The following is a 10,329-nucleotide window of genomic DNA, read 5'->3' on the forward strand; positions in this document are numbered from 1 at the left end:
TGGATGAGTGCTTGAAAAGGGCACCGAGAAAGGTGCGGACACACAGGAGGAGAAGTTAAACACACGCTATTTTTTTCCTACAGCGTCCACCCGCCTGCACTGCCTGGACTGGCTTTGGGACAAAACAGAGGTGCCGCCTCCCTCTGACTGTCACTCCAGCTGCAACAAAAGCATTATCCCGAATAAAACCGGCATCTGCCACCGTTTCGCCTGCCAAAAACTTCCCTGAAGATGCCGGAGTACTTCCCCGGGCTCGGACGGCTTCTGCTGCTCCTCCACGTTAAACAGGATAAAGCAACGACAGACGCTTCCCTCGACTAGTCGTGAAAGCGATGCTAATGTCACCCACAAGCACGACTGGCCGCTGCGGGCTGAAACCCAACTCAAAGCACATCGCCGTCACATGCTTCATATATTTTGGGGGCAAAAAAGATGTCTTCACACTCGACAGCTGCGCTGGTGCTCGCATGGAAAATATACAATGGGACCTACAAATTGCCACTGGCAGAAATGGCCCTTTGCTTTTTGTTCCTAAAATGATCTGGCTGGAAATGAATGATGATGATTCCCCCTGTGTGAATAACCCGGGGAGGGCCTTTCTTGCCAGGAGAGGATTTCCACATGGGCATTTCACCATATTGCCCCAAACAGAGGGTCACAGTTTGATCCCCCTCGTGCAAACACTGCTCCCAAATTCAGCAGGTCCCCCTGGCCCCACTGGCAGGGCTGGTCTGGTGGCAGCTCAAGCTGCAGCAAGGGAAGTTGAGGTTGGATATTAGGAAAAACTTTCTCATTAGGAGGGTGGTGAAGCACTGGGATGGGTTACCCGGAGCGGTGGTGCAGTCTCCATCCTTGGAGGTGTTTAAGACCCAGCTAGTCATCATCTGGGATGATGTAGTTGGGGCTGGTCCTGCTTGGAGCAGGGGTTGGACTAGATGTGACCTCCTGAGGTCCCTCCAACCACGACACCACATGGGAGTCTCCAGGTCCGGACCAGTTCAGTGGTCACGAATCTCCCAAGCAAACCCGAGGCCGTGCCGAGAGAAGCTGGGCTGACAACGCTGCTCCACGGCGAGACGTATCTCCGGGGCTATGACAGCCCTGACGTGAAACGCGGCTGCTGCAACTGCTTTGCATTGAGATTTGGAGTTTTTCCAAGCTGGGATTTAAAGCACAACTCCGAACCTGCCCCGTTCCACGGCAGGAAACGTCCTAAGTGCCCGGAGGTGTTTGCAGACATAGACGTGACTCCTTCCACCTCCATCCCCCCCGTGCAAAGGTGCTTCCCCTTGCATCTTCCATTGCTCTCTGGGAACGAGCCAGCAATTAAACCTGAGCTTCACTCGGGTTGCAGCAAGGGGAGGGGAACAGGATGGCAAAATGGGCCTCTGACTGCTGAGCGCAGCAGTATTTCATGCCTGCGCCGCATGCTTTTTAGCTCCGTATTGGCTCCTCAGGATTGATAACGGCGCTGCCTCTGCAGCCTCCCCCTGCTGCGATGGAAGAACATGCCTCACTTCCTCTCCCGCGGTCGAGGGCCCTAGGTGGTGTGGTCGTTTGCCTGTTTCCTGCTTGAAAAGCTAAAAGGGGGGACTTACATCAATACTCGGTAACTAATTAACGAATGCGCTTCAAACCTCGCTCAGACTGAACAGGCCGTGCATGGGCATTGTTAGCGCTGCTCTGAAATAACCTGGAAACGCTTTGGAACCGGGACTGCTCCAACGCCGTCGGCGTACAGTGCGCCGCAGGAGTGTCTGCACACCTAACCCCACAATAAAAGGACGCTGTCAAGGTTGCCAAGTCAAGTCGAGCTGGGATAAATCAGCCACCTTCGTCCAGTCCCGTGGGTAGCATAACACATGCAGCAAAGGGGCAGGGTTGAGACTGAACAGACTGCCTCCATTCGGGCACGTCTCAACTGCCAAGTGCTTGCCTTGGCGCACAAGTCCCGTCCTTTTACTGCCCTCCCCGGCAGCAGGTAAGCTTGTAGGTTTGCAAAGACATGAACTGCAACCACAGCAATTCCCTCCTGAGGCATCCTCTGGACCCCGCCAGGGCTCCTCCAAGAAGAGCTCTGCCATTACAGCCCATGGACTCACTGGCAGCAGTAGTAGGCTGTCATCCTTCGTGTAGATCAGCAATGGAGGAGGCAGAGACACGCTTTGCCTGCACTGGCAGCAGAGGAATGGCAGGTCTCTGGGGTCTGCATTTCCATATCAGGCTCTGGGGGCATTGGATCTACAGCCCCTTCCCCCCTCAAGACACCTGCCCTGTGCCATCCAGCCTGTTCCCATCACAGTCCTGACCCGTCCCTCCGCAGCACGCTGGCCGGGGGTCGGAGCAGCCCTGGGCTGGCAGGATGAGCCCCGGGCCCTCTGTCAGCCGGGGCTGCTCTGACCCGGCTCCACAGCTGCAGTCCTAGGTGCACGTGCAAACGCAGAGCCTGGGAGCAATAAACTCCGGTGCAAACTGCGCTAGAGTTTATTCGGCTGCATTAACCGCATATGTAGACACAGCTAGTTTTAGCTCAAATATAACCTCAGACAGGCCCCTGGGGTGGGGGACTCGGCGCAGGCAGGCCAGCCTGGGCTAAGGACCTCCGCGGCCACCCTGCAGTCAGCCCCGCTAACAAACTCTGCCCCGTGTTAGGAACAGCGAGCGTCCTGACTGCCTGCCCAGGCTTATTTCGGTCTATCTGTTGGCTCGGTTCGGCTGCTCTGCCCACAATCCCTGGGCGAAGCACTGGCGTTTGGTTGGCCTCTTTCCTTGTGCTGCACTTACACAGATTCATTTGCACGCCAGAGGAGAGCTGTGTTGGTATCGCGGGTGAACGTACGGAGGCTGAATTCAATTGTGCCTTTATCCGTGTCCGTGCAGGCCGGCACTCTTGCCTGGACTCTTCTCCCGGTAAAACACTAAAACCCCCTGAGCGACTGAGTCTGGAGGAGCGAGGTGGTCAAGGTACTTTCTCTGGGCAACTAAATACCTTGGAAAGTCTGGCCTTGGTGTGAGCGAAGGGGACTGGGGCCCCTCCACACCCAAGCTGTTTTCTGAAAATGCTGCTTACGTCACTTAGGCCCATTTCCATGGAGGGAATGTAGGCACCAGTTTCTACTTAAGCAACCAACTCCCACTGATTGCAATGGGAGTTAGGTGGCTATTCGAGGACCTAAATACCACTGCGGATCTGGGCTTTGGGTGCTTGAGAAGCATTCACCCTTTGGCTCATTCCTGGAAGGAGACTCGGGGCATGTCTGGCTGACACTGGAGGTCTCACAAGGGCATTAAAAGACCTTTGCACTGAAAGACAAGGGTCTTTGGGTGAATCTGATATCTTCCATTAGACCGACTTCAATAGTTGGGGAAGCTTTCGGGTTTCGAAAACTTGCTAAAAAATTATTTTTCCAACTATTTAAGTTGGTCTAATAAAACATATCGGATTCACCCAAAGACCCTTGTCTGCCTGCAACTACAACCTACGCCCCTTTGCACTGACATGCACCCACGCTTCCACCTCTGGTGCTGCTGCTTTGTGCGCCCCTCTCAGATGAAATCAGAGCTCACGGCAGAGGGGATATCTTTTATTAGACCAGGAGAACAAGTCGATGTGCATTACAAAGAACAGACTCTGTTTTCCTTGTCCTGCCTTAAACCCCCATCCCGGAAAGGCACGCGGCTGCGGGAAGGACAGGGCTTTGTCACTGGGCTCATTAAGACGCTGCGCTCGTCTGCGTGGGGCAGACAGAGAGCAGGAGGTGGACGCCGCGCGTCCCTTAATGCACTTGGCTGCGACACAAAACGATGATTTCATCTGTGCTCCGGTAAAATGTAAAGCTCCATAAATCAGCTGCTGCTTCAGCAAGGCTCCCTCCCAGAGGTCGGCAAAGTCATGGGCTGGGGCAGAAAGAGCCGTGAAGTATGAATTATGGCTTTGGAGGTGAAAAGAGATCTCACTTTGAATGCTAAGTGAAGCTGCTCCAGACCTGCTGCACTTAATGGCATCTACTCTTATTGCCGGAACGGGCCGTTAGATCGCTCTCAGCTTCTGCGTAACACGGGCCACCAAGTTTCATCCAGCTACCCTGCACTGAGCCTCATCATTCGGGTTCGACCGACCTACGTCTTCCAGAAAACCAGCTGCTCTCAAGCTAAAGGGAGGGGACTTTCGCCCCACTTGTAGTTGCAAGAAACACGAAAGGTGCAAACGTGGTCACGTTTCTCCTGGGGACGGTGCGCCCCTTCCGAACCAGTCGGAGTCTTGTGCTGTGACGGGAGGGCAGCTGGAGGAAGAGGAGAAGGCGACACCGAGGACGGTAAACGAGGACTGGACCGGCCAGCCCAGATCCAAGAGCCCTGTCACACCATCAGATGACAACTGGATAGAAACCAGCTGCAGAGTTGTTGCACATTTTCAAGCACTAACTTCACAGCGAGTTGGCTCCTTTCATAGCTGGATAGTCATATTTAGCGTGTGATAATGACTTTGCACGTGTGGCCGGTTTAAATTGATTATGCACTTAACCCGTTCATTGCGGGATAACCGCTTTGCATGTGTGGCCAGTCTAAATTTACTGCGCTTTTAACCAGTTAATGGCTTCATATGTGTAATGTGTAGCCGGAGCCTAAGACTCCAGTTCAAAAGGTGACAAGAGGTCAGAGCAACTTGCTCAAAAGCACCCGTGATCACACACTAGTGCAACCATCTCTGCCGGGTGCGCTGACACACGCCTGGACGCGGGTCTGAGATACCCACGGCTGCGGCTGGACTTCTGCGGGGAGTCTCAGCCTCAGAGAGCGCCTTTTATTTGGTTTCTATCTCTGATCACCTGTGAAGCTTCTTTCAAATCAATATTGAGTCTCCTGCTGCTACGATCCTTTTTTGCACACCTTGTTTGCACACTTTGCAGTGCTAGCACTGCGAGGCACCCTTGAAAGGATCTGAAGGCACTGCAGGATGCCACGGTCCACCCGCCATGCCCGGTTGAGAATCACTGCACTAGACAAGTGCGACTCTCCAGATCCTCTCTGGTCAACCCGAGGGACACGGCCGACCCGACTCCAGGCAGAACGACTCTGCGGGAGCGGATGGGAGAGCATCTGCATCGGGTACAGGTTAGATCACAGCATCGCTTCCCGTGCTATTTCAGCCCAGGCTGGTATGACACGGGTACAATCTTGAAACATGAGCCCTGCATTGGGTAGATGACATTTGTATTCAAGGTGCAGTGATCTGTTGTAAGTGAAATAATGTAATCAGTACTTAGCATGAAAAGCAAATTTATCTTGTCAAAAAGCATTACCTTGAAGGATATAGGCGGCTAACAAAGCAGCATCCGATGTCTTGCAGAGAAGGCGGCCATGGTAGAGATCTCGTTTGATCTGCAGGAAGACCAAGTACCTGCGGAGAGAGGCAGGAGGGGCCCTGAATTAGAGAGATGAGCTGAAATGCTTTTAAGTGTGCAATTCCAACATAGAAAATCTGCATTAAGATGATTCCTCTTCAAACATCCCAATTAGGAGACAGTGCATCCGCTGTGACTTAGTCAAGTGCTAATTAACATGCAATCCCCAATCAGAGACCGTTCTCTGTGCTTCCCTGCCATGCACATGCCACTCTTCAACTGCCCAGGAGAGGGGTAAGGAGAAGAGAAGACCCATGAAAGGTAAGGGAGCTCCTCAAGGAAAACGCCTACTTATTGCTTGGGTCCTGACTACCGCGACAATTAAAAACCAGGGACACCGGCAGACGGGGAGAAAGGGCTGTGCATTTCATGGGAACTCTGCAGGGACCCTTCTCCATTGGCACGGATGTGGAAAGCGGGGCGCATTGATATCGGTGTCTAAATGCTTCTCCTGTCACTGTCTGGCTGTTGCATGTCGGTGGCGGCTCACCAGCATCAGTGGAAATGCCTGCTACCGGGCTTGCCGGGCTCTGGAGAAGGCTGGCGCAGCGGTGGCTTGCCATGCTCCCAGGTTTGGCTGCAATAAGGTCACGGCACCCTGAGGTTATGACCGCCACGGGCTGGTGGGACCAGACCTCAATGCCAAGCCAAAGGCCAGACCCTGCTTTGGGAGCAATGGTAGGATAGAAAAGGAACTGGTCTAGGTCCATCGGAGCCAACCTATTTTATGTGCCTGCTGCACTTAGCGTCATATATTCTTGGACCATTAATTAGATCACGCTGAGCTGCATGACGCAGGCCGCAAAGTTTCATCCGGCTACCCTGCGCTCAGCCTAATCGGCCGGGTTGGACCGACCTACGACTGCCAGAAAAGCAGCTGCTCTCAAGCTGAAGAGCTCAAGAGAGGGGACTTCTGCCCCACTTGTAGTTGCAGGAGCCATGCCAGGTGCAAAAGCCCCTCCAGACTGCCCAGCACTAATGCTCATTTCTTAGCGGGTCGTAGGGACGTTGGGCGGGAAGGGACTTCACGGGGTCGCCCCTAGCCAGCCCCCTGCTCAACTGGACTAACCCGCCCCGGCCAGTGTCTGTCCAACCTGAACTCGACAACTTCCAAGGATGGAAATTCCCCGATTTCCCTAAGCAGCTGCCCTGCTCCCATGCTTGACCAGAAAGCGCCTCCTCGTCTCCAACCCCAGCTTTCCCCATCTGCACCTTGAAGCCATTGCTGCGAGTCCTTTCTCCTGCAGCCACAGAGAAAACCCCATCTCCATCCCCTCGATCATCGCCCTTACGGTTATCAAATACTGGCCCCAGTCTTCTCTTCTCCAGACTCAACAGGCCCGGTGTTTTCAGCCGTTCTTCACCAGTCACGTTTCCCAAGCCACCGATTATTTTTGTTGCTCTCCCTGGGACTCTTTCCAAGCTGCCCACGTCCTTCTCGAAGTGCCCCAAACTAGGCACAGCGCTCCGGGGGAGGCCTCGCCGGCGCTGAACGGAGCAGAAGAATCACTTCCCTTGATTGCGGTCACGCTCCGGCTCACACAACCCGGGACGCTGTTGGGTTTTTTGGCAGCAAGGCTCCTAGTCGGCTCCCAGTCCACTGTAAGCCCCAGGCCCTGCTCTGCAGTCCTGCAACCTGGCCCGTCTGTATTTGGGTATGCAATTATTCAAGGGCACCGCACCTGTCCTTGCTAATCTGACCTGGTTGACTGTGGACCATTTTTCCATCCTGGCCTCTTCACATTGACGGGCCAAATGGTGTGTCGTGTATGATGGGGAGAAATAACTGCGTGGCACTGAAATCCAAATGTTTAGCATTTATTGCCTGGTGCTATCGAAGCTCCCAGGTCCCCGGTCGGAGCGGCTGTTCTGGCCTTCAGTTTTGTGAGTTTCCAATGTGCCCTTGAATCCAACCCTTCATCCAACATCTATTTTAGGAGAATTTCCTCCTCCTTGCACACGTGGGCAAGTGGCCTGTTAGTGCCCTGCGAAGTGTAGAGAGCCTCGCATGCTTTCACCCAGTCCTTCGGCATCCATCATTAACCGAGAATGAAGCCAACGTCCTTAAAAGCAAGCTGTCTCCTCTGCTTGCCTGCCAACAGAGCTTTTTTCACGGCTTCAATAAATCAAAGCAGTAAAAAAGGTAAACAAAAAATGAGTGGAAATGACAGGATCCTAATACACTTCAAATAAGTACCGGTTTGGGCTGAGCGATGATGGCACACTGCACAGGGGGAAACAACCTGATGTCAAACACAGCTCGTGTAATTAAGGAGCAAATTGTAAATTGGCATGCTTGGAAATATGTTTAAATAATCAAACCTCCGTTCTGCAGCATCTCAGCCGTGCTTGATTTCTTGAGTTCACATTTCCGACACGGCGAGCTTCATCGCTTCACTGATAAACAGACGTGAGTTTTGAGAGACTTCCAGCTAGCGTTGCATGCGCCCATCTCCGGTGTCGCCGCATTCAAGCCCCAAGCTCTGCTCTGAGCTTTCAGGACCCGCTGCCCGCATGCATTTTATTGGCAGATGTCTTACAGGTGGGGAGAGTTAGTTAGCCGCGTTAGTCTGAAGCCGGGCAGAAGGCAGGGTAGATTGGCACCTTACAGACTAACTAATCAGAGATATGTAGCATAAGCTTTCGCAAGCAGGATGCTGAACAGAAAGCAGTGATTAGAGCAGAAAGGGCAGGAAAGGAGGTGCAGAAGCAGAGGGCACGGCTGAGAGAGGCAAGGTGGGTAGGAGAGAGAAAACCAAGCAGCAACCCACTGAAGGAGGGACACAGGCCTTATAAAAGCTAATCCAGGTAATGGGATACGAATCCCTCGTCGCCGTCTAGACCAGACTTAACGCAGTCCGGGTCTGTGGATGATTTCCGGTTCCTCTATTGCCACTTCAAGTTCATTTTTAACGTTTGGTTTTCTCCAAACAGCACCCCTGAGGTCAGCAGAGCAGCGTCCAGGAGCTACGAGGCTGCCTGTCTCCCGGTATGGGTGTCAAATGGGTGTGCGTTCGCTCTTGCACACCGGCATCTCTGTCCAGAGGGCACCGGAGCAGGCGATGGTCTGCAGGATATTAGAAGAAATGAAGCCGCGTCCCTTGGTCCAGGGGGTCGATGAGGAGGCACAGCGGGGTCCGTCCGGAGCAAGGTCTTCCCCGTCTCCATCCGACCGGCCCTGGGAGACTCCTGCCAGCCGATTCACTCCTTGGACCCCAGCGTGAAAGTCTGCCGTGGCCGTATCGCCTCCGCACCGCATCGGAAACCAGCTGACCGCTACAGCTGCCTCCACGCCAGCCGCTCGCATCCGAGGTGCTTTCTATCGAGCACCTTCTTGCAGCCCCTTCACAGCATCGCGTCGAGCAAGCTGCTGCTTATGAAAGCTTACGCTACGCATTGCTGATTTAGTTAGTCTGTAAGGTGCAAATCTCCCCTGCCTTCTGCCTTATTAGAAATAGGACCAGTGCCCAGCAGCTAATTAGCCCTTGTCTTTTCTACCCTGCTGCCTGGATATCAGCAGCCCCGTTCCAGCCGTGTTGCTGAGCTCTGCTTCCCCTGTGCGCGTGCTCCTGGTAGGCGGTGCGGGGTCACGTCACCTGTGTGTTCTAGGTGTGGGCTGGACAAATTTCATTTCCAGGCCGATCTAAAAGTGCAAAGCAATATGGACAGGCCATTCTTTGCAATCCGCAGTGTGAGCGTGCCCCCGGTAGCACCCGGATCCAGGACTTTCCAGCAGGAAGGGCTAATGCAGAGGAGATGCACACCTGGGAGTGGGAGCCCCCGATCCACAGGTATCAAACAATTAATGGAGAAAAATTTGGCAGGGTCAGCACGGGCGGAGGCAGAGGCCCGCTGTACTAAAGGTTTCAGCCAAGCGATACTGGTGAGAGCTCTTGGATAGAGAAAAACAAGATGTGACCGAGGCTCGGGCACAAAAATAGAGCCAAGCTGCCAGATTACCGCCGTGTATTTAGCCCGATCCCTCACTAAGCCAGATCTGCATCAGGCCTCAGCGCAGCACGTGCAAAATCCCGACTCCCCCCGTCCACCGGCTCCAGAAGCGGCCAAGTGCTTCTGGGGCTTAGAAGATGATCCGTGCCTCCTTATCAGCTCCTCACGCAGCACTGGGAAGGGCTCCGTGGGCTCGTCTGCATGTTCATGAATGTGCTTTAGGTCGTGCGCATCACATTTAGTACCTCCCTTGCGCGGTACTAGAAAAATGTGCATTAGCCTATTTTAATGCTCATTAACTAAAGAGCAAAAGTTTTTTGTGATGTTTTAATGCGCATTAAAATAGGCTAATGTGCATTAAAGCACATGTGTAGACGTGCCCTGTTTGAGCGAGCTCAATATCGTATGCACGCAAGCACAAACTACGTGGATGCCACGGGTGGATGCAGCCTGACCCAGGACGGATCGCAGAGTTTCCCTCCCCGGAAAGGGAAGGGTGCAAGCAGCAAAGTTGAGGGCAGGGAGAAAAGGGCCTAATGCCGAAACAAGGGGGAACCCTGGAGCTGAGCAGCAGCCGCCACGGGAGAGGCAGAAGAGGCAGAGCAAGAGCAGGGCCTTTTTGAATGAAAAAGCTGTCCCTGCACTGGGGATGGAGGCATCCAGCTCCTGAACCTCCCTCCAGATCCCACCCCGACTTGCTTCTCAAACGCCCCATCAGCCGCGGGATACCAGTGCAGCGGGACGGAGAGCCCGTCAGCTTCAGCTCATCCTGTGAGCTGCAGAAAAGGGGCTGCAGAGGAGCCCAGCACAGCGACCCAGCAAAATGCCCAGACCAGTGATTCACAACCAGGGCGTGCCACACACTGTTAGGCGTGTCGATGCGATTCCCAAGATAAACCCAGAGATGGGAAATAGGAGGCCAGAGTGTGAAAAGCATCCTGCCCTGCTGTGAGTGGGCAGCGGAAGAACCGCT

General features: G+C 53.8%; 1 protein-coding gene across 2 annotated transcripts in view; it reads right to left on the reverse strand.

Moving 5' to 3' along the window:
* The window catches only part of FRMD5 (FERM domain containing 5), a 44,330-nt gene that overhangs the window by 27,891 nt on the left and 6,110 nt on the right, over nucleotides 1–10,329 (reverse strand). For both annotated transcript variants that reach the window (XM_025212473.1, XM_014523266.2), the window contains exon 2: nucleotides 5,304–5,401. In XM_025212473.1, coding sequence (XP_025068258.1) covers nucleotides 5,304–5,401 — 98 coding nt within the window. The remainder of the gene's footprint in view (nucleotides 1–5,303; nucleotides 5,402–10,329) is intronic.

Source organism: Alligator sinensis, unplaced genomic scaffold (genome assembly GCF_000455745.1).
Source record: "Alligator sinensis unplaced genomic scaffold, ASM45574v1 scaffold407_1, whole genome shotgun sequence".
In the NCBI taxonomy this organism is placed as follows: domain Eukaryota; kingdom Metazoa; phylum Chordata; order Crocodylia; family Alligatoridae; genus Alligator; species Alligator sinensis.